The sequence below is a fragment of the Balaenoptera physalus genome, assembly GCF_965194825.1.
Source record: "Balaenoptera physalus genome assembly, chromosome: 4".
Taxonomy (NCBI): domain Eukaryota; kingdom Metazoa; phylum Chordata; class Mammalia; order Artiodactyla; family Balaenopteridae; genus Balaenoptera; species Balaenoptera physalus.
The window spans coordinates 15,183,531-15,207,201 of record NC_138891.1 but is presented as its reverse complement, the minus strand read 5'-3'; the positions used below and the strand labels follow the sequence as shown (position 1 = coordinate 15,207,201).

The following is a 23,671-nucleotide window of genomic DNA, read 5'->3' as shown; positions in this document are numbered from 1 at the left end:
GGCCGGCTGGTCAGAGTTTGCGAACTCCTGCCCTAGCCTACAGGGTTTCTGCAAGGGCGAAAGTTGGTCAGGTGCACTGATGCACCACCGGCGGTGGAAGGCACTTTGGGGCCAGCCAGGCGCTGGGCTGCTTCGAAGCCGCCTAGACGAGGCAGTGCAGTGTCCCGCCGTCGCTGACCCTCGGTTAGCACCCGGTCCCATCCTAAACGGCCGGCCCCCACCCGGCTCCCAGTGCGCACTCACCCAGGGCCCCCGCGCACAGCACTGCGCAGACCGCGAGCCTCATTCTCCTCGGCGGCAAGCGACTCCTACCCGGCTCCCGGCTCCCGGGGCCTCGGTCAACTGTACCTGCCCGCGAGGGGGCGGATCCGCCTCCTCCGAAGGGTTCGCCCTTCCCGCCCATCGCCCTCGCCACACCCCCACCCCTCGCCCAGACAGCTCGCAGGGGCTCGCCGCGGCTGCACCTCTGCCCAGCGCCCGGAGCTTCGAGGCTGGATCTCTGCTCTCGGGCTAGGAGTCCGCACCCCGGAGGTACGAGCCGCAGCAACCCCGGAGCCTGCTGGAGAGAGAAGCTGAGTCCCAAGATGAGAGTGACCGCCTGGGCCCCAGGTTAGTTACTAGAATGCGGGTTCCTTGACCCCTGGACCTTCATCTAGACAAGCAACTCTTCGATGTCTCCAACACAGACTCTTTGGGACTGAGGGGCGGTCCACGAGGTGAACACTGTGGACCCTTCCCCCAGGAGAGCACGTGCCCACGCATACACAACGTTTTGAACGCAATTTTCAGGTATCCTCAGACTCTTCCTCCAAAAGCGTCTCGGTTGCCCACTCCGGGTCCCTCCCGGAAGCTCTCCCACCCCCAATCCCCCTGACACGGTCTCCTGCAACCCTCGGCTGAAGGCTGAGGTCAGGAGAAGCGCTGAACCCTGGCAGGGCTGCTTCTACTCCCCAGTGCAGCCCGCAGCCCCATCCTCCTGAAGTCTATGAGCTCTGCCTGGGGGAAGTCTTCCGAATTTAGATTTTTCAAAATTTTTCTTGAAGTGTAATAAACATACATAAAACTTAACATATCCTAAGTATACAACTTGAACAATTATCACCAAGTGAGCACACCCATGTAACCAGCACCCACATCAAGAAACAAAACGTTAACAGAGCGGGGGATGCCTCTCCTCCAATTACTTCCCGTCTCCCCACAAAGATATCCATTATCTTGACTTCTGGCAACATAGACTAATTCTGCTGATTGTTTAACTTTACAGAGATGGAATCATACAATATGTACAATGTTGCATCTGACTTCTTTCTGGTTACGTTTGTAAGATTCATCTATGTTGCTGTGTATAGTTTGCCCATCAGGCGATCTTGGTGTTGCATATGACCCCATATTGTATATGCAGGACTTGCTATTTATCCTGCCTGTTGATAATAGTGGTTTCTAGTGGGCTCTTACAGTGAGTGCTGCTGTGAACATTCTAGTACATGTCTTTTCCTGCACATAGGTATACATTTCTGCAGGATATTTTCCTGGGAGAGTAGCTGCTTGGTCATAAAGTAGGCATATGTTCAACTCATAGATACTGCCAAACACTTTTCCCAAGTGGTTGAACCAATTTCCACTCCCACATTAAGAGTACAAGAGTTTGGCTGTTCCACATTTTTACTGTTTTACTGGGAGTGTTGGTGGTTTTGCACCATAATTTTGAGTTTTTCTGATGACTAATGAGGTTGACTATCTTTATATGCTTATTAGCTATTTAAATGCCCTCTTGTTCAAGTCTTTTGCCCTGAATACATTTTAAGTAGACTTTCTCTCAAATTAAGTATTAGGACTGGCAATATAGTAATTCAAACTACAAACCAAGACTCATCTAATAAAGCATCCTCTAAATTGAGTCTTAAGACTGTAAGAATGTATTATAATTGAATTTAAACAGTTTATTATTTAGCCCACCATAACTCTTTATTCTGCCCCCCTCTTCTTGTGCGCAAAGGGTGAATCTTTGCTAAGGAAATATTGTTGTTTGTTTCAGCTCCTACCAAAATTATGAAAAGTTCTTCCCTCTGTCAGAGATTAACCCTGCCTTCCACTGAGGCCAGAGATAGTCCTGAGGGAGTAGGAAGAGGTTGTAAATCACAGAGGCATGAGACTATTATACACAAACCTGGGCTCTCCTCCTCTTCTCTTATACACACACACACACACACTCACACACATACCTCAAAGTAAACAATGTATCCTCTTCCTTCCACATCTTACAGACATCACCATCATTGGACAACCAATGGGAGATTGTCCCCATTCTCTGCCCCTTCACACCACCTCTAGCCAGCTAAGTTGAGTTTTCAATTCAAGAAATGTATTGTCTCTATGTGCCAGATAACTAGGGACGGGATAGAGTGAGGAGGGGACCTCTCACATCTGGTCAGCTTTCGAGGTGACCGTCTGGGCTTTGGAGTACGACCAGCTGGAGGGCACGGAGAAAAGCTTAGGAGCCTCGGTCACACAAGGTCCGTGCTGTGTAGAGAGGCTGTCGGGGTCCCTGAGACCACATCCCATATGCTCATGAGCTGGAAATAGCCAGCATATTTCTGGTCAGAGATTAAAGCAACCTCTAGACCAGCAATCTGCTGAACACCATCTCAAAAGAAAGGATGAACATGTCCCCTCCTTGGTGAGACACTCATCAGGGGGTTCTTGGCATGGGGTTTGTCCCAGAGACTGCTATGGGGTAAACCCTTACTCTGGGCCTGCTGGGATGGTGACACAAAGTCCTGAAGGCCACCTGCTGCCCCCCCATGCCAAAGACACTAGAAGCCAGAGATTCCAAGTTGGGACTCTCAGCTACTTCTGTGTCTCCTTCCACTCAAGGAATTCTTTGACCTTCAGAATTTTTGAAAATGAGAATAGCAGTCCCTTCCTCTTTTTAATCTAGAGAAAAAGGGATTTATATCTTTTTAATGTGAACCTTTTATTGAACTTATACATACATATAGAAAGTGTACACATCATGTGTACAGCCTATGGATTAACACAGCATGAACACACCCATGTAACCAGCACTCAGATAAAGAGAATATTACCAGCTCCCTAGAAGCCCCCTCATCCACCTTAGAGTCACCACTGATCAAAAGTAACCATTATTCTGATTTCAGACACCACAGATGTTTCACCTGTTTTTGTATTTCACACAAATGGAATCATAAAGTAAGCATCGTTTTCTGTCTTGCTTCTTTGTCCAAATGTAATATTCACGACAGTCAACCATGCTGTTTCATATACTGTAATTTGTTCATTCTCATTGCTGTGTGGTATTCCAATAGTGAATATATCAATGACTATTGATGGACATTTGGGGTTTTTGTTTTTCAATTTGAGGCTATTATGAAGTAATACTGCTGTGAAAATTTTTGTAGATGTCTGTGGCTGAGCATGTGTCTGCATTTCTGTTGATTATACACACAAGGGCACAATTGCTGAATCACAGCCTATGCCTATGTTCAGCTTTAATAAGTGCTGCCACACTGTTTTTAAAGTAGTTGTACACTTCCCACTCTCCTCCCACTCCCACCAGTGTATGAAAGTTCCAGTTGCCTCACATCCTTGTCAACCCTTGGTTTGGGCTGACTTTTTAATTTTAGCTCTCCTGGAGCATATGATGAAGTTCACTGTAGTTTTAATATTAATTTCCCTGATGACTAATAAAGTTGAACACTTTTTCACATGTTTATTGGTGATTCAGATATCTTCTTTTGTGATATACCTATTTTTTATTGGATTATTTGCAAATTTTTTTGTGTTGTAGGAGTTCTTTATTTATTCTAGATATGAGAACTGTGTTGGACATATGTATTTCAAATATATTCTTCCATTTTATGGGTTTTCTTTCATTCTCTTGATGGCATCTTTTAATACACAGAAGTTTTATATATTTCTGAGTCCTATTTCAACATTTTCCTTTATGTTTAGCACTTTTTGTAAACTGTTTAAGAAATCTTTGCCTGTCCCAAGTTCATGAAAATATTCTCTTATGTTTCCTTCTAGAAGCTTTATAGTTTTACCCCTCACATTTAGATCTAGAATCCACCTGGAATTGATTTATTTAAAAAAACACAGACATTTATTTTCCATTCATGTGAAAGAGAAATTAGGTTAAAAGAAGTGGATGACTTTTCTTAACATGACATTTTATTGCCCCAAATATTCACTCAGTAGGTCTCCTGGAATTTAACAAATGATGTATAGACCCTCTAATTTGTGCTATATAACTACAGTTATAAACTGAATAACTTAGTGAGCTAGCATGATGTCATAGAAGACAAAGCTAAGGCACATGGCCTAGATCTTTTTGGAACTGATATTTGTGAATGGTATGGGATAGAAGCCTGTATTCATTTCTCCTTCCATATGTGTGCCCAGTTGACCCAGCACCATTTGCTTGAAAGATAATTCTTTTTTTACTGCACTTTAGTATAAACTTTGTCAAAAATCAGGTAACTGTCTATGTGTTTCTAGACTCTCCACTCTGTTCCACTAAGCTATATATCAATCCTTCCACTTATATCTGTCTCAGTCTCTGTAGCTTTATAATAAGTCTTGATATCTCAGTGAAGACACCCATGTCTAGAGTTTTATTAGTGGAAAGGTTTTCAATTCCAGATTAAATTTCTTTAATAGCTAAAGAAATGTTCAGATTTTCTGATTCTTCAAGTCTCGGTATTGCTAAGTTTTTCAAGAAATTTACCCATTTCATCTAAATTTCAAATTTATTGATGTAAAGTTGTGCACAATATTATCTTTATTCATTTTTTATGTTTACCAGTTTATTATAAAGGATTTAGATGAACAACCAGATGTAGAGGTTCATTGGTGAGGTCTGGAAGGGTCCTGTTACAGGAGCTTCTGTCCCTGAGAAACTGGGATGCACCATCCTCCCAGCACGTGAAAGTGTTCACCAACCTGGAAGCTCTTGTACATTTTTAATGTGTGGAGGATCCTTGCTATAATTTTCTTTTTCATTTCTGATATTGGTAATTTATGTTTTCTCCTTTTTCTTGATTAGTATTGCCAAGGTTTTATCTGTTTTATTAATTTTCATAAGGAGCCAACTTTCAGCTTTGTTGATTTTCTCTATTGTAAATTCACTTATTGATTTCTGCTTTCTTGACTTTCTTTGGGCTTTGTTCTTTTTCTGGTTTTTATAAAAGGAAGTTAAGATCATTGATTTTCATCCTCTCTTCTACTCTAATATATGCATTGAAGGCTATAAATTTCCTTTTTCTTGATATATTATTATATCTGTATGATTATCTAAAATATATTCAAATATATATTCTAATTCAAAATATATTCCAATTTTCATTGTGATTTCTTGTTTGACTCATAGTTTATTTAGAAATGTATTGCTTGATTTCCAGTGTTTTCAATTTCCTGGTTATCTTTTGTTATTTATGTCTAACTGAGTTCCACTATGGTACGATAACATACTCAGAATGATTTCAGTCTTTTGAAATGTGCTGAAGATTGTTTGGTGGCCCAGCATACAGTCACTTTTTGTTGTTTAATATGCATTTTAAAATAATGAGTATTCTATGGTTGTTGGGTAAAGTGTTTTATTTATAATGCTATATATAAATCAAATACATACATATGTGTGTGTGTGTGTGTATATATATATATATATATATATATATACACACACACATTGAAAATTGTGTTGTTCAGCTCTACAATTTTTTTAATCCGATTTTTCTATTAGCACTGGAGAAAAGTGTATTCCCCACTATGATTGTGGATTTGTCTATTTCTTCTTTTAATGCTGCTGACCTTTGCTTTATATATTTTAAAACTATGTTTTTGAGTACATACATATTTGAGATTGTGATACCTTACTGTTAGGTTATTCCCTTTATACTTCTAATTGTTATGAAGTGCCTCTTTTTATCTCTAGTAATGTTTCTTGCTTTAGAGTCTTGTCTAATATTGGGGTAGTTACACCAGCTTTCTTTTGGCTATTGTATGCATTGTATATTTTTTAATCCTTTTGTGTTCAGTGTTTCTGTGTCCTTATATTTAAAGTGTGTCTTTTACAAGCAGCATATATTTTAAAAACTCCATCTGACAATCTTAGACTTTAATTGGCATATATAGTTTGTTGACATTTAATGTAATTACTGATACGTTAGAGTGTTATCTGCCACCTTATATTTGTTTTCTATTTGGCTAACCTGTTTTTAATGTGCAAATCTTCTGGCAGAGCATTTTCTCAGGATTTTTAATGTTTTTAACTAACAGTTTGTAGAGTTCTTTTCTTCCATAACTTTAATAATGTCACTGTACTGTGTTCTTTTGTCCATAATTTCTGTTGAGAAGTCAACTGAGGTCAACTGTTGTTCCTTTGAAGGTAATTTGTCTTTTTCCTCTGGCTGCTTTTAAAATATTCCCTTTATCTTCCTCATGTTCTTTGGTTTGACAATCATATGCCTAAGTGTGATTTTACCCTAGCTGTGAAGGTTTGGGCTATTTTTTTATCACTTTTGGAAAATTCTCAGCCATTGTTTGTTTAAATATTCCTCCTGCCTATTCTGTTGATTCTACTTCTACAACTATAATTGTATGTGTAGTAATCGGTTTTTTTTAATATTTATTTATTTATTTTGGCTGGTCTTAGTAGCGGAACATGGGATCTTTGTTGCCGCGTGCAGGATCTTTGTTGTGGCATGCAGACTCTTAGTTGCGGCGTGTGGGATCTAGTATCCCGACCAGGGGTTGAACTGGGGCCCCCTGCATTGGGAGCGTGGAGTCTTATCCACTGGACCACCAGGGAAGTCCCTGTAGTAATCTTTTTCAAATGCACACATGTATCATGCCTTTTTCTGTATTTCCATTTTTTTTTCTTGTGTTTCAGTTTGGATATTTTATATTAATCTAACTTTCAGTTTACTAATCCTCTCTTCTTTGCATCTATTGTATTGTTAAATCTACTTAATGAGAAATAAACATAAATTATTGCCTTTTTCATGTAAACTCACATTTCAGACTTTTTGGGGGGAGTAAAACAGGCTCTTTGCTGTTTAGAAGGTTATTTCTGAGTTGCAAAAATTCTCTTTCCATGGTTTTGTAATTCCTGTATTCCTCCATTCAGTCTTGGCTGCCACAAGTGCAAAGACACTTTTTCTTGCATCTTTAGTGGAACGATTGCCTTTTTCACTGCTAGAATTCCCATTTTTATTTCTTCGTCATAGATTCCAATTCTCAAATGAAATTCTCCACCTTTTTCACCCTTTTATTCTACTAAGAAGATAAATTGGGGACTGATCACTTTCATCCAATCGAGGTTTGGCTGAATCAAGACTAGCCGGCAGTTTTGATAGGCTCCTATGTCTTCCCACTGAAAGCCTGGTGTGGTGGGCAGAAAAATGGCCCCCCAAAGACATCCATTTCCTAATCCCACAAACTGTGAATATGTTATGCTACATGGCAAGGGAGGATTAACGTTGCAGATGGAACTAAAGTTGCTAGCCAGGCACTTTGGGAATAAAGAGATTATACTAAATTATCTGTGAGAGTCAATGTAATCACAAGGGCCCTTTAAATATGGAAGAGGGAAGCAGAAGAGTTAGTGTCTGAATAAGGCAAAGAAAGCCTGCAGTTGCTGGTTTTGAAGATGGAATGGGCTGTGGCCATGAGCCAAGAAACGTGAGCAGCTCTAAAGCAGGAAAAGCCAGAAAATAGATTCTCCTATGGAGCCTTCAGAAAGGAGAGCAGCCCTGCTGACAACTTGAGTTTAGCCCAGTGAGACCCATTTCAGACTTTAGTCCTACAAAACTGTAATATAATAAATCTGTGTTGTTTTAAGCCACTTAATTTGTGGTGATTGTTATAGCAGCAATAGGAAACTAATACACCTGGTATATTGTTTGGGACCTCTCTAAGGTGTGGAATTATATTTTTTGCCTCCCTTTCCATGGAACTTCAAATTGTGCCAAATATCTTAAGGGGAGAACTGGTCATTTATCAGGCTTAGTTCTCTGCACTTCCCTTCTCATTTGGATCTTGTCTCCACTTGCGTTTTTCTTCCAGCCGTGAGACTGCCGAAGCTCTGCTAGCAGGAGCCCTCTGCTCAGGCAAAGCCAGATACCTCTTACCTTGTACCAGGAAGTGGCAAATTCCCCCAAGGAAACGTGGTTGCAGAATGTCATCTCACCTCCCTGGGTTACCCCTTCCCTTTTCCAGAAATTTGTCACCTCTAATGTCTAATGCTCTTAAATAGATGTTTTCTGGTGCTTTATCCACATCTAGATGTGTTCAACAAGAGCACAGTTCTTGAACAAGCTACTTCCATTACAGAAGCACAAATGAGGACATTAACTACTAATTTTTAATCTTTATTTTTGCAGATTCTAGTATATTGTTACTGAATGAATGAATTTTACAAGTTATTGTGCTCACAACTGCTCTAAATCCTCATTTATTCATACCTTTGAAAGGAAATAGGGTCTATGAGGGCAGAGACCACATTCTTCTTGTTCAGCATGCTAACCCTAGGTTGGAAAACAGTGCCTGGTATAAGACTCAAAAAAAATGATCAAATATATGATAATTATTATGAATAAATGCATGTAAAGGATTGACTCAAAAGTAGGTTGAACAATCTTCTCTGTAGGCCTGTGGACAAAAACCAAATAGGGTCAAGAGGTGAGCATTGCTCCTAAGGTTAATGATCTACCTAAAGCTAACACAGCCTAAATCCAATAGACCAAGATGCCCTCTGACCTCTGAGTGGAGCAAACTCTGGAAAGTTCCTATGTACCGGAACAAAGTCATATTGCAAAGGAAGGACATCCATAGTCCTAAAGCCATCTCTGTTGTTTTGGCACAATCTCTCATAACAGCAGAGCAGGAGGTTAGGAGACTGTATTGTAGGAAACAATTTAAAGACTTCATGATGGCCTTTGGAAAATTAGGAATTTGTGAATTTATCATTAACTGTGTGCGAGGCACTGAGCTAAGTGCTTTTCAGATATTAATTTATAGCAACTCCATAAGGTAGGTGCTATTGTCATCCCCATTTCATACAGGAAGAAAGCGAAGCACAGAGAGGTTAAGTTACTTGCCGAAGGTCAGACAGCCAGTACATGTCAGAGCCGGCATTCAAACTAGCCAGCCTGCTTCCAGGTCCAGGCTCTCCCCATGTGGCCTCTGGCATTTGTCTCTGAAGCAGTTTCACTTTTCTCTTTCCAAGGGCCTTTGTGGTAATAAAAACAGTTTTTGAAGTGGCAGCACATTTGTTTAAACCCTGGCAACTTCAGAATTGATTAGGTTGGCACTAGTTGACATAACAGATGAAACTCCCAATCTCAATGGTTTAAAATAATGGAAGTTGGCTTCTTGCTAATATAAAGCCCAGATGGCAGCAGTGGTCTTGTTTTGTTGGAGAGGCAGGGATGGGGAGTTCACCTTCATAGCTCTGGTCAGAGCTCCAGGCTAAGATTCAGAGATCCAGGCTAAGAGATGCTCTGCCATTTTCAACATGTGGTTTCCAAGACTGCCTTATGTATTGACATCTAGAATAAGGAATTGTGTAAGGCGGTACAAGAAGTTTCCATGAGCCAGGCCTGGAAGTGCTAAACATCACTTCTACCTATATTCTATTGGCTATAACTAAGTCACACGATCCCACCGAGATGCAAATAGGATGGGAACTGGAATCCCTGGCTGGGCAACTTTGTCCCAGCAACAACACACACTATCAAAGAGGACCGCATGCCTTGGGTCTTTTGTCTCAGTTTGAGTTTCCCCAGAAAGCACACTTTTAGACAAGCCTTTCTAATTGTTTTATTTGGTAAGTGAAGAAACAAAGGTTAGAGAATGGGGAAGGGAGACAGGGATAAGAAGGCATCCAAAGGATGTACTGACAGGTTAGTTACCACTGTGGAGACTGGGGCTTAATTCCACTGGGGAAACTCTGGGAGCCAGGGTAGAATATCCCATTAAGAGGCTTGCAAACATGAGTCTTTATACACGAACTCCTGTCAGTCATTGTTTGAGGGTTTTTTCCCATGGGTCATAAATCCCCTTGCCTTCTGGGATACTGTACAGGTGGCTAAGCAGACTCCTGGTGTCAGAGAATGCCTTCATGCAAAGGAATGCAGGTGCTGGCAGTTGGAAGTTTCCCAATATGTCTGTGAGTGGTAAGGCTGAGGGGTATGTATGGGATACTAAGGATCTGCTACATAGTCTCAGCCAGAGTCCACAGGATGGTCCAGTGACACGTGGACTAACAAGACCAGTTGTTGCCCACCCCTCACGCCGACCCAATCGCATACCTGATATACAATGGTGGAGCAGGGACAGAATAATTACAATAAAATTCCTTTTCAGAAAGGGAAGGAGGGGAGACTCCTAGCTGTTGCTGATCAGCATTAACTTTGAAGTCCCGCTGGGCAGGCATTGGGTGGTTCCTCTGCCTGATTAGATCCAGGTTCTGCTCTCTGAAAGCAGTTCCTTTGCTCATTGCTCTCCAAGGTCCCTGGCCCCTCCCTCTGGATGGTCTTCCTTTTCTATCAATATTATCCTCTCTAGCCAGGTCTGGATGGGGTACTGAGGAGCTTGTGCTCCCTGGGGGCTGTATGACTTTTCACCCACTTCCGACTATGCAAGCTTGAAGGTTGTACAAAGTTTGAATACTCCAGATTTCTGGTTTTCTTCACAAAACAATGAACCTTCAGAACCTTAGTAACCTTCAGATCTATTTGCTCCCAGTCAGTTTCACACGTACAAGACAAGGTCAAGGGCAAGGCCTGACTGATCAGGCTGGAGAAGATACATGAGACACATTTATTATTCCATAGATAGCAAAAAGGAAGAAGCCAAAGGTGCCAGCTCCCTGGGTCCTTACCCACACCCCAAAAAGGATGACACTGAAGGGGCTGGTGACTGCAACTTGAGTTGTGGGAAACCCCATCGCTGGGGAGCCAAATCTAGATGGTAGCTAAGTCGTTTTATATTCTGTAGCTCTATTCTGAGGGGAGTGGTGCAGAAAGCCCCACACTTCATCAGAATCTGGGAGGTGATGAGAAACTATCTGATGACAGCCTTCCGGGGGAGGCAGGAAGACAAGTGGGAGGTGGCCTCCATCCTCTCATGTTCCTGCAGGATCACAGAGTGTTTTGGCTTACATATGCTGCAATCCCAACCTTAGCCTGCATGGATGTGTGCATGTCTGCCAGGAAGCCATGGCAGAGCTGCTCCCCTACAGTAGCTGCCACACCCACAGTTCTCTCCTGGACTAATTTTCACGCCTGATTGCTATCCTTGGCCCCAAACCTTTCTCTCTCAATTAATGGTGGCTACCTAGCTTGGGTGGGAGGCCCACACTCTTAACTAGGTCTTTTCCACGTGGATGGGTTGTAATGTACGTTTGTTCTGGAAAACCTCTCTTGGGTTTCTCTCTCACTTTTAGAGTCTAGATGCAGTCAGCTTTTCCAACTTGCAAATCGCCAGTTTTGAACTTTTTAATTCCTTTTATTTTTTGCTTGCAAACAAGCCAGGTCTTCCCTGAGTTTATCACTTTCTTATAATGCCTAATTAAATGCAGCCAATAGCAACCAACACGTGCCGCTAACATTCTATTTTACCTCCTCTTCCCAACACTTCAGCAGACTCAGTAGGCCTATGTTCTACCTTCCAGGTACTGAAGACAACAGTTTAAATAAATATTTTGTCACTGCAAAGACTATTTCTGCAGCAAGAAAGATCATTTACTAATCTCATTTTTTAATTATACATCCCCTTATTTGTACATATTTATTCATTTACAGCACTGGAAACAAATCTAAAACCCTATCACTGAAAAAAAATCTACTTTTAGTTTATGTTTTAGTTTTCAGAAATCTTACGTAGCAAAATATAACAAGAAATACTCATATTCCCACCACCCATATTTTAAAAGTAACTATTTTGTCATATTTGTTTCCTGTATTTTTTCATTTTACAAACAGATAAAGTTCCCTTTAATTCTACTCCAAGCAGGGTCTGCAGTGACAGGCTCTAGGTGACAGAAGTGCCAAGGAAACAGGGAAGTAAGGGGGAAGTTAATGCCCAGACCCCAACTTCAGAGGCAGCTGCCTGAGGACACATCACAACTATTCCCCGCTGTCACCAACATCTTCATGGACCACAACCCATATAACCATTTTCACCTTTTCCTAAGGGATCGCTATTCAAGCAAACGTTAATATGCATCAGAATCATCCCGAGGGCTTGTTAAAACACAGAGCAGCGGCCCCATCCTGGACCCCAGCAGACCTGTGGTCAGACTCAAGAACGCTCGCATCTCACAAGTTCTCAGGCGACGCTGATGCTGCTGGTCCAGACACCGCACTACCTAGAGGACCACTGCTCCAGCCAGTGCCCAAGACTAGGTACCTCAGGGACAGACACAGAACCTCTCTGCCCATGGGAAGACACAGATGGGAAAACTTGTCACCTGGTCTCCTATTCTGAAGAGGAGGGCGACTCCCCAGCTATTCAAAGCCGGCCACTAAAAGCTAAAGGGCTGATTTCATTTTCATCCCCCTCCTCTTCAGCAGCAGCATCTATGACTCCCCTCCTCCTCCTCCGAGGCATCCACTGGGCCCCAGAAATGTCAGCAACGGGCTCCTGCCCCGGTGCAGAGGTGGGTGGCGGTATGTGACAGGGAGCACTGCGGTGGGTCAGGAAGGGCAGAGGGGTTCCAGTCAGGGCGCCTCTGCTCAAACCCAGGTGCAGCCACTTCCCGGCTGTGGGGCCCCGGGCAAGTCACACCGTCCCTGAGCCTCACTTTCCCATCGACGTGATGCGGCCAGCGATGTCCGTGTTCTAGAGGACTGCTGAGCGGAGTGCGCAGAGGCGGTACAAGCAGGAGCCCTCTGTCCACTGTGACACGCCCCACCATAGACCTGCTCCTTCACGAGGGACTACGGCAGGGTCATCTCTCTCTCTCTCTCTCTCTCTCTTTTTTTTGTTTAACAAGTCTAATAACTTTGGTTTATTCGTAAGGCTTTCCTCACTCCCTCCCTGACAACAGGCCTTTACCTTTGAGCCCCAGTGTTACTGATTCTGACTCACCTTCCACAGGTGTGTTCACACACTGCCGCTCTTTGCCATCTTGAGACACTAAAAACAATTGAAGGACAGGTCATGAAACTGTCACATTACTCAAGTCCTGATTTTCTCAATCTCAGTAGTCAAGAATAAAATGAGGAAAAACGCTAACTAAGTAGTTTGACATTGGCCATCAACAAGCGGAGATCCTACAGTCCTATTTCACCTCCTCTCCCCTGACCTGTGCTATTTGAACATTAGGTTCCATCCCAGAACATGCCCAACACTCGGGGAATTACAGAGAAAGAAAATGAGATGCTCACTGAAGGAGGTGGGGTGGCACTCCTGAAGAAGTTGGCAAAGACCCCTTTGCACCAGGTGTGTAATTCACGTCATCCTGACATCTTTCTTCCCTTTAGACCTCTTGGCTGTGGTAGCGGGTGAGTACATTCGGGCTATACCGGAGGAAAAAGAATCCAGTCCGCCAATCCATGGAGTCAAAAAGACTTGGATGCAGTCTTAATTCTACCACTTACTGTGACCTTGAATACTTCATTTACCTTCCCTAAGCCTCAGTTTTTACATCTGTAAAATGGAGATACCACTATTTGCCTCACAGAGTTGTTCTGGATGATAATATATGGTTTCTCAGTATAAAATATTTATTAAGGAAACCTTTTCCCTGCCTATATTTTTTGATATGTTAGGGCCTCCTCTAAGGCACTTCTGGCCTGCGGCCCCACCCGTTAGCCGTGGGCGCTTGGCCAGCCCCCAGCGGAGCACAGGCCCGCGCTTGCAAGCCCTGATCGCGAGGCTCCAACCTCGAGGCTCCGACCTCAACGCTCCTGGTTCCCCTCGCCCCCAGCCCATCGCGACATACGCTCCACCCATCTCCGCAGCTTACGCCTCCGCCCTCCTCCCGCAACTGCGGTGGCGTCACTTCCGCCGGAAGGGACGGGCGCGTCCGCGCGGCTGGCGCGAAAGTCGGGTCGCGGTTCGGCAATTTCCGGGTCTGCGCTTGCTAGGGCTGGGGGCGCCGCTGGGGGCGGCGGTTGTGTGCCGGGCTGGCGCCCGACCCCAGCCGCCGTCCCGCGGACCGTGCGGCCCCCCACTCGCCGCCCGGAGACCCCCAGGCTCCACGGAGGTGAGTGAGGCTCGGAGTAAGGACCCAGCTCCCTCCCCCCACCCCGCTGGGGGGATCGCGGTGCTGCCTCTGGCCTTCCGGGCCCTGGTTTCCGGACCTTGTAACCGGCCCCTGGACCGGCGGATAGGACTTAGACGCCGGAGAGGGAGTAACTGCGGCTGGACCGAGAGCCGGGCCTTTCCCTGGGACCTGGGGAGCTAGAGCGTCCGGCCTTTTAGGCGCCTGACTTTGCTGGCTGGCTTTCATGTTTATATTTGAAGTCCGTTTACTGAGGGCTGAACCTACCTCGAGGGCCGCGGATACCCGCAGGGACCGATTCGTTCTGAGCATCCTTAAGCTTAATGCAATTGAATGACTATTGGCTTCGGGGACTTAGCCCCAGAGCAAAGGTCCTCGATGTATTCAGTTTAGCGACATTAATTTCGTTCTCTGATTTGCAAGGATTGGTGTTGTCATCTTTTTCCTTGATTGTGCCCACATTCCAGTGTTTCTTACAAACCGTAATGGGTGAATTCATGGGCAAGGCCGGAATGTTTGTCCTTTGGCATTCTTGTCTTCGCAGAAAGATAGGTGCTTTAAACATTTAACTTAATATGTAATGTGTTTTTGTTCTTGTTAATGGTTCCTTTATTTTGACAGTTCAAAAATGTCCCAAAATGACAAAGAACCGTTATTTGTGAAGTTTTTAAAGTCTTCAGACAATTCTGAATGTTTTTTTAAAGCTCTTGAGGTAAGACTACTTGAAAATGTCTTGTTGGATGCTGTGAATTCATTTTCTTGTTTTTAGTGTTTTTGATTTATTAGGCTTTTTTGTCTTAGTCATAGTTATTTTATTTTCGTAATAGTTTTACTGTAGTCTACATTCGTAGGTATCTCATTGTTACACATTTTTGAATTGATATTAGTATATCATTATGTATTTTGGGGGGCTTGAAATCTTTAATGACATTTCTATTGAAAGTGATGGACCTACTATTCTTGGAAATTAAATTGTTTTTTTTTGTCTACTAACCATAGACCTTTGTGTGTTGAAAAAATTTGAGTCAGTCCTATATTGTTTACACTTCACTTTTGTTGTTGTTAATTGTTAACTATGTCTCATTATGTACAGTATTATATCATCTAGGTAGTGTAGAGCCTTGCTACTCACAGACCACAGTAGCATCACCATGGCCTGAGAGTTGGACCCCAACTCAGACCTACCAGTTGGAATCTGCTTTTTAACAAGATCCTGTGTACGTTAAAGTTTAAGGAACGCTGTTGTAGCAGGTTTTTCTTTAAAGTTCATTCATTGAGCAAACAGTTATTGAGTGTCCATCATCTAAGAAGCACTGTTCTAGTACTTGGGATACATCAGTGATGAGAGCAGGCAAAGATCCATACTTTCTCAGAGCTTACATTCTATTCTAGCTGGAGGAAATAGACATTAATCAGACGTATAAATGAGTAAACTATATAATATGTTAAAGGTGCCAAGTGCAATGGGAAGAGAAAAACAAAACAGGTTAAGATGTTCTGGAGGTTGTTTGTTGGGGGAGAAGGGAAGGTTACAATTTATTTTAAATGGAGTGTGATCAGGGTAGACTTTATGGAGAAGATGATATTTGAGTATACTTGAAGGAGGTGAGAAAATGAGCCGTGTGGATATCTGCAGAGGAAGGTTTCAGGCAGAGGAAATAATCATACACAAGCCCTGGGAAAGTGCTTGCGGTGTCTGTCCTGCTTTAGTGTGGCTGTAGTGTAGTGAACAAGGGATGTGGAAAGAATGCTAAGGTATGCTTTACAGAGTAAGAGTAAGGAGGTCATGAAGGGCCTTGTGGGCCATGGTAAAGACTTTGGATTTTTCTTCCAGTGAGATGGAGAGCCACTGGGGGGTTTTAATCGGAAGAGTAACATGATCTGACTTAATCGTTTTAAAAGGATCACCCTAAGTATTTAATGTAAGGACTTCAAAATTTGTTCAGAAAATATTCGAGTGTTTACTGGGAGCCAGGATATTTTGGCAAACAAGATAGATCATGAAATTTTCATTCTTAGAAGGGAGAGAGACAAAAACAGTATGTGTATACATGTGTGTGTATATATATATATACACACACACACACGTGTGTGTGTGTGTATATATATATATAATATGTATGCTATTTTTCTTCATAAAATACACTAGAGGGATAGGGAAAGAATATTTTAGAAAAGGGTGATAAGGAAAGGCATCTCTGAGGAAGTGACATGTGAGCAGATGTGGTTGAAGTGAGGTAAGTCAGGTGAAGTCCTGGGGGGAAGAGTATTCCAGGCAGCGGGAAAAAGAGTAAAACCTCTAAATGAGGTCATGTTTAGTTTGTTCTAGGTTGCAAAAGAAAGCAGGAGTGGCTAGGGAAGAGTGAGCAAAAGGGATTAGAGGAAGAAGGTAAGTGTGGGGAGACAGGCAGGGGCCAGACTCTACGGTCTTATAGGCAATTGTAAGAAACGTGGATTTTATTCTGAGTGTGGTGGGAAGCTGCTGGAGGTTTTGAGCAGGGTGACATGACCTTTTTTGTATTGTTGAAAAGATTACCAGCTGCTGGGTAGAGAATAGGTTTAGGGCAAGGGAGGGAGAAGGAACCACTTTGGAGACTTCTGCCCAGGTCTAGTGAGAGATGACGGTTCCTTTCTATAGGAGAAGGGCTGGGTTTGGGATGGATTTTAAAGATAGAGTTCATAGGACATAAATACAGGTGAATTATTGCATATGCATTCTTAACTTTTTCTTTCAGTCAATAAAAGAGTTCCAATCAGAAGAATATCTTCAGATTATTACAGAAGAAGAGGCATTGAAAATGAAGGAGAATGACAGATCACTTTATATCTGTGACCCTTTTAGTGGCAAAGTCTTTGATCATCTCAAAAAGGTTTGCTAACTTTTAGTGTGTTCTTTCAGGTAGTCTGTTTTTTGGTTTGTTTTTGCTTCAGTAGACGTAAGTTCTTTACTGATCATGAAGTATTTTGCAAATTATGAATTGAGAAGAATCCTTTGGTTTTGGAAGACCAGAATAGTATATTTCAAGGTTAATCATATTACAGTAGGCTTTGGTTAGTATGTAATTTTTATATTTCAGGAAATTTAACTTCACTTAGAATAATTTAACCCTGTAGTAATGAAGCATTTTGTTGATGAAGTTCTACTGTACTTAAACTCAGTTTGATTGCAAGATATATTAGGGAAAAATAGTAGAGTAGGAAAAGACTTCAACATAATCCTTGGTTACTTACTGTCTTTCCTATGTGCTCTTGAATTTTAGTACCTGTACTTTGTATAGGGTCTGAAAAATTATATGCTAAAGGAAGCATTTGGGGGCCGAGCATTGCTAATATACCATTGAGCCATCTTATTTCTTTTTGTTGATTCTAGAGTCTACTGACTCATTACTTTTTTGGTGTCTGGACAAGAGAGAAGCATTGAAATAAAAGTAAACTGGCTGTAATTCCATCCAGATTACAAAGAAGTGATTCTTGTTTGAAGGAGAAGAAAACATAGAAGAGTAGGTAGATGCAGTACTGTCTGTACAGTATATGGAAGGTCTGTGCCCACCTTTGCCAAAAGCATTGTTGGTCTTACCCTCCTTTTGAAAATAACACCGCTTGTAAGATAGAATCAATAGCATCGAAAACTCAGTTTTCTTATGACTGCCTAAAAAGATAGCAATAATCATTTACCTTGTAGATGTTTATGTCGGTCATGCTTTGGTGACTTTGGCAGCTGTAGGCTTTTTAGTCTGGGTTGGATGTGCTGATGTTGAGCAAGATTGTCACGTTTCTCAGTTATCAATCAAAGTGATACCTTAGGAGAAGTCTTTGTGGGTCTTCCTTGGAAAGACATTGAGTTGCAAACAGAGTATTTAAAAAACAAATGTAGGAACTGCCTAGGATTATACTTTTTTTGTAGCAGAATAGGTTTTTTAGAGGGGGGTTAGTTGGGCTCTCAACACTTTTTAACTGCTTCATTGGCTGGGTGCTTCATTTGAAAAGTAAATGTAGATATTTCCTAATTATTATGGCATAAGAATGTTACTCATATCCCCTATTGCTAAGATTGTGTTTGTTTCAGAGATTAAAATTTTAATGGCAATTTTGAGTGAGTGTGGCTTTTGGAGCTTATTTCTTTTTTCTTTTTTTTTTTTTTGGAGCTTATTTCTTTTGATAGCGTGCATTGTTTGATTTGCTTGTGTGTGTATGTTAACGTGTGGTGTGTCTGAGAAATTATATAATGGTTATTTTTTTTTCTTGTAACAATTTGGTGGTTTTTCTGCAGTGGTCATCAACTTCTGTAAAGAATTGGTAAATACAGTATTACAAAATGTAATTTTATAAGACTGGAGGTCTTTTTCTACTTAGTAAACTTTCTCTGTTTTTGTAGCTTGGCTGCAGAATTGTTGGTCCTCAAGTAGTCATATTTTGTATGCACCACCAACAATGTGTCCCAAGAGCTGAACATCCAGTTTATAACATGGTTATGTCTGATGTAGCCATATCTTGTACAAGCCTGGAAAATGATAAAAGGGTAGGTGTTGCGGTATTGAGTGGAATATGGTCAATATGTATGTATTATATTTCCACACTTAACTTTTCACTGTGTAGGGGATATTTTGAAAGACCTTGCACTTGGTGTTTATGACCAATAACCAAGTCAAGATGACAGTGTATATCTTATTTTATTTTTTAATAAATTGAATACAGTGGAATCTTTTATTGCAGACTGGCTAGTTGAAGTTTTTTGTTTTGATTTAAAAAGGAAACTCACTTTTTTCCCTGTGTAATTTTCCGTTTGTTTTTGAGTCACATTTTTCCACCATAGTTACTTAATCTTTTAAAAAAGGATTGAGATTTACATGTTTGTTTTTATATATTCTATATATAATTTGTATATTTTTAAGTATCAATAGGTATGTAGTATATTAAAATATATAGTGTTTACTGTAGAACCAACATAGTTAAATTCATGGAGTTGCAAAAGATAAATGTAGGAAAATAATGTATATAAAGGTAATTATTCTAAAATTTATACTTTATCTTCCAAAAAGTAATTTCATTAATTATTTAACTTTATAGTGGTGAGAAACATTTATGCATTTAAGCTAACAACAACAAAAGGTGTTTATGGGATATTGTATAAAAAAATGGAAGAGATATTGTTTGTTTCAGCATTAATAATATATTTTCTTTTGGGGCTACAGGAAGAAGTTCATAAATATGTACAAATGATGGGTGGACGCATATACAGAGACCTTAACACATCAGTAACTCACCTTATTGCAGGAGAAGTTGGTAGCAAAAAGTATTTAGTTGCTGCAAACCTGAAGAAACCTATTTTACTTCCTTCTTGGATAAAAACACTTTGGGAGAAGTCACAAGAGAAGTAAGAAAGATATTCAGTTATTTTCTAGATTTGAATAAATGATACATTCAATCATTTTGGCACATTGTGGGTTTTCATAGGGGAAGTTTTATGGTATCCTCTTTGGATTTGTTATTTGGGGACAAAAATAGGATCATTACTCTTCTCTCCAATGAAAACAAAAGATCATCTACAAGCTCTTATTATCAAGGTATAAGTTGATAGATGGAATGGGCTATCGGCTTTAGTATTAGCTACAAGGTAAGAAATACTTTGATAATAAAATGGTTTTCAGAAGTAAACATTTATAAAATAGTTGAGAAAATCAGTGTGGCAACTGTAGCTTTTATGCTGCGTTTATCCTTCAGTACTGTGTCAACTTGTTAAGATGGAGAGTAAATTTTAGCCACTTTGGCATCTGTATTCCCTCCCAAAAGGGACATATTTAAGGTTGAATATAAACACATATAAGCCATTAACTGAGATGTGATCATTCAGTAAACATTAACTGAGCCCATTTTATGTACCTGGCCTGAGTTAGGCATCAGATATAAGTGGAGAGCAAAACAGGACAGCATCCCTGCCCTCATGGAGCTTAGAGCCTATTTCAAAGGATAGAATTGAGTTTCCATTAGAATTAGATTAACAACCAATAAGTCAAGGTACCACTGTTTGAATTAAACAGGCATTTTCCAGTCTTCCTTTCAACACCATCTAGCACATCCTAAACACGTCTCCACGTTGGCACCCTCATTCCTAGCCTGTTTCGTCAGCACATCTGCCTAGCACGGCAACAGAATGATAATGATATTTTTGTTGGCATTCTGCCAAAAATCATTCCTTATTATTTGTATAGTATAATGGAAGAATTAAAAGTCTGTTTTTCTAGTAAGCAACCAAAGAACCTTTGGGTTTTTAGGTAGAAATTTAGACTTATAATTTTGGAAAATGAACCACTTTGACCAGCATGGATTTACAGTTAATGAGATACACATTTTCCTGTAAAACAGTTTTATTTGAGAGACTCTGAAACATTAGTTTTTATTAGAGACATGGTTTGAGTTAGATGAGCAGTTAGTATCATTTGAAGTGTGTTTGTCAGTTTCCCTTTTGTGAATAATGATTAAAATCCTAAAAAATGAGGAAAGCATTAGTGATATTTCTGTTGTTTGTCATTATTCGTCTGGTAAAATTTAAACTATCTGGTATATTTAATATGTTAATGTTTTTTCTTTTTTATTGTTTGTTTTCCCCAGAAAAATAGCTAGATATACCGATATAAACATGGAAGACTTCAAGTGTCCTATTTTTCTTGGTTGTATAATCTGTGTCACTGGCTTACGTAGCTTAGACAGGAAAGCAGTTCAGCAACTCACAGTTAAGCATGGAGGTCAATACATGGGACAGTTGAAAATGAATGAGTGTACACACCTCATTGTGCAAGAACCAAAAGGTAAAACTGTTTCCCAAATGAACAAATGCAACATTTTCTACTATTTAACATTTTAAGATCATTATAGAATACCTTTTACTTCTGACATGTCATAAATCTGCTATGATTTTTTTTCTTGCAAACATAGTTTGGTTTATCATCTTCAGAAAAATTACATGACTTCCCAAGTCTTTATCAGGTCATTGAATAAATATTAAAAACAAAAATTTCCAGTGGTGTTTTATCTAAATTTATTTTCAGATCTTTTGTTTTTGTTTTTTTTTTTAAAGTCCCCACACGGTTACCCAGTACTTAAGAGATGAGAGATTTGGATGAATAACAAGAAAGCTAATAGATGTCGCTAAATTACATTTCTTTTTAATTATAAATTTTAAAGGCTTGGCTTAGTTTTTAATTGAATTAATCAACCTTACTCAATGAACTACAAGTTTTAACTTGAAGAAGCACCTTGCAGAACATGAGACAACTAAAAGAAGAAAAATATATTACCAAGAAGAAGAATTCTTTAAAATTGCAGTTAATTTTGGTGTTCTATAACCTTTATTCTGGAGAATATTTTTTTACCAGTACTCTTAAAATATATAAAAACTGATAAGAGCAGAGTTTTATTAATATTTTTATTATATCTTTTTATATCCATACTGTGTTTTATTAAGCTCCCTAAATAAGTAAAATTAGGGGAAAAAATTAAAATCAATTAATAATTGTCTTTAAGTGAGAACTTTGGGTATGGCCAATTATGATATTGAGTAAAGTTGATAACTGCTATTGGTTTTCTGAATCTGAAGACAGTACATCTCTCAGCTCTCAAGAATGTCAAAGAAACCTTTCTTGTTGTTTACTATATATTGTCCTCAGTTTCTCTATACCATTTCAAAATACATTGTGTTAAAAAGTTTTTTTAAGGTAATAAAAGATACGTATTTTTAATATGCCTTATTTAACTATTTGCCTCTCTATCCTGGACTTCAAGTAGAATCCTGTTGACATAGGAGTAGTTTCTTGAAAGTTAGTGTTTTTTATATTGCAGACATTTATAATTTTCACGGTTATTTTATACAGTTTATTAAACCACATAGTTCTGTGAGTTATCCCCATGTTACAGATTAAGAAAATGGTTTAAAGAATTTAAATGATGGAGGCTGTACTCAAAAATATTGAGTTACCCCACAGTTGCCTCTGTCTCTGTGCAGTTTTGTAAAAGATAAACCCCCTCACATAGCATGTGTATTTAACAACACATAGAAAATATAATTGAGCAATAACCTAATATATTACCTTTTAATACACTGTATAGCATACTGTTAAAAGTAAGAGTAATTGCTGGTAACTTTAATTTTGTCCCAGGTAGATTTTTTTTATAACCTGTCATTTAAATATTTCTGCAAAGATTTTAATGATTTGCATTTCTCTCTCTCTCTCTCTGTTTCTCTTTCTTAATGAACATAATAGGTCAAAAATATGAATGTGCCAGGAGATGGAATGTACACTGTGTGACTGTGCAGTGGTTTTTTGACAGTGTTGAGAAAGGTTTTTGTCAGGATGAATCCATATATAAGACAGAGCCTAGACCAGAAACAAAGACTATGCCTGATACTTCAACTCCTACTGGCCAGATCAACACAACTGATAGTAAGTCTCTTTCGGATTAAAGTAAACAATCAGTTTTAAGACAGTCAGTTTTCTGTGTAAGAATTGATTTGTTAATAGGATCAGGGAGATACAGTAGGGAATTCCATCTTTTCTTGCTATGCTTCCAGGTATAATTGTATAATAAAATAACCAAATTGTATTTAAAAATTAGTCCAGAACTCCTGATATTTCTTTTTATAATGAATGCGAACTTTCATACTCTCATGTAATGCGCAAGATTATTAAAGAAATTAAGAATATTAATAAAGACTTAAGAGAATTAATTTTTTAAAACTTGACTGGCATGGAGGTATTAGTACATTTTCTTTATTAGTTTGCTGCAATTGTTGTAGATCATCTGTATTCATAAAAATTTAAAACCATTTCTGTTTTGGAGGTATTATGTTGGCAATTTAACAAATGTTATAAATTTTTTTTCAAATGTAACTTTCCTGGACCTTAAAGCCAGCAACTTCAGATTTTTATTGGAAGCAAGTCACTATTAAGAGAATGTATTAAATATATTTTCATTTAAATAAGATATGAGCCTTAATTAGTTTCATTTTCCCTTTCCATACTTTGCCACCAAGATTTCAGTAAAAGCATTTGAATCTTACTTTAGAAATTGTTCATGGCTCTTTTTGTATAAGAAAAGTTCATGTGTAGGAAAATATGTAATCACAATTATTTTATCTCCATAAATTACATCTTTGTTTTTAATATGTAGGTCGTACTCTTTCAGATGTCAGCGATATTTCCAACATCAGTGCAAGTTGCATAAATGAATCGATATGTAGTTCAGTTCTTAATAGTAAAGTGGAGCCTACACTTGAAAATCTGGATGTCAGTGCATTTGAGGCACCTGAAGATTTATTAGATGGTTGTCGGGTATGTCTTTATCATGTAATAAATGCAGTAAGTGATAATATACTTTAGTACTTGTAGCTTCACTTTGAAGACCCTTCAGAGTTGGGCTTGTTCC

At 39.8% G+C, this 23,671-nt stretch overlaps 2 protein-coding genes across 6 annotated transcripts in view; one reads left to right on the top strand and one right to left on the bottom strand.

Annotated features, from left to right (window-relative positions):
* The window catches only part of LOC309659478 (inhibitor of carbonic anhydrase-like), a 59,910-nt gene extending 45,942 nt beyond the window's left edge, over positions 1 to 13,968 (bottom strand). Inside the window, exons 1-2 of one of the 2 annotated variants that reach the window (XM_082459293.1) lie at positions 13,413 to 13,968; positions 244 to 13,161 (exon numbers count right to left, since the gene is read on the bottom strand). In XM_082459293.1, the coding sequence (XP_082315419.1) occupies positions 244 to 403 (160 nt within the window). In that variant the 5' untranslated portion in view covers positions 404 to 13,161; positions 13,413 to 13,968. Of the gene's footprint in view, positions 1 to 243 lie in introns of both variants that reach the window. The other variant, XM_082459294.1, reaches the window with a different exon arrangement.
* Positions 13,969 to 14,030: 62 nt separating this feature from the next.
* The window catches only part of TOPBP1 (DNA topoisomerase II binding protein 1), a 79,932-nt gene continuing 70,291 nt past the window's right edge, over positions 14,031 to 23,671 (top strand). Inside the window, exons 1-8 of one of the 4 annotated variants that reach the window (XM_082459205.1) lie at positions 14,031 to 14,233; positions 14,873 to 14,963; positions 16,987 to 17,121; positions 18,627 to 18,770; positions 19,444 to 19,625; positions 20,861 to 21,057; positions 22,510 to 22,689; positions 23,417 to 23,577. In XM_082459205.1, coding sequence (XP_082315331.1) covers positions 14,880 to 14,963; positions 16,987 to 17,121; positions 18,627 to 18,770; positions 19,444 to 19,625; positions 20,861 to 21,057; positions 22,510 to 22,689; positions 23,417 to 23,577 — 1,083 coding nt within the window. In that variant the 5' untranslated portion in view covers positions 14,031 to 14,233; positions 14,873 to 14,879. Of the gene's footprint in view, positions 14,234 to 14,872; positions 14,964 to 16,986; positions 17,122 to 17,621; positions 17,752 to 18,626; positions 18,771 to 19,443; positions 19,626 to 20,860; positions 21,058 to 22,509; positions 22,690 to 23,416; positions 23,578 to 23,671 lie in introns of those variants that run through there. The other 3 variants (XM_082459203.1, XM_082459202.1, XM_082459204.1) reach the window with 3 other exon arrangements.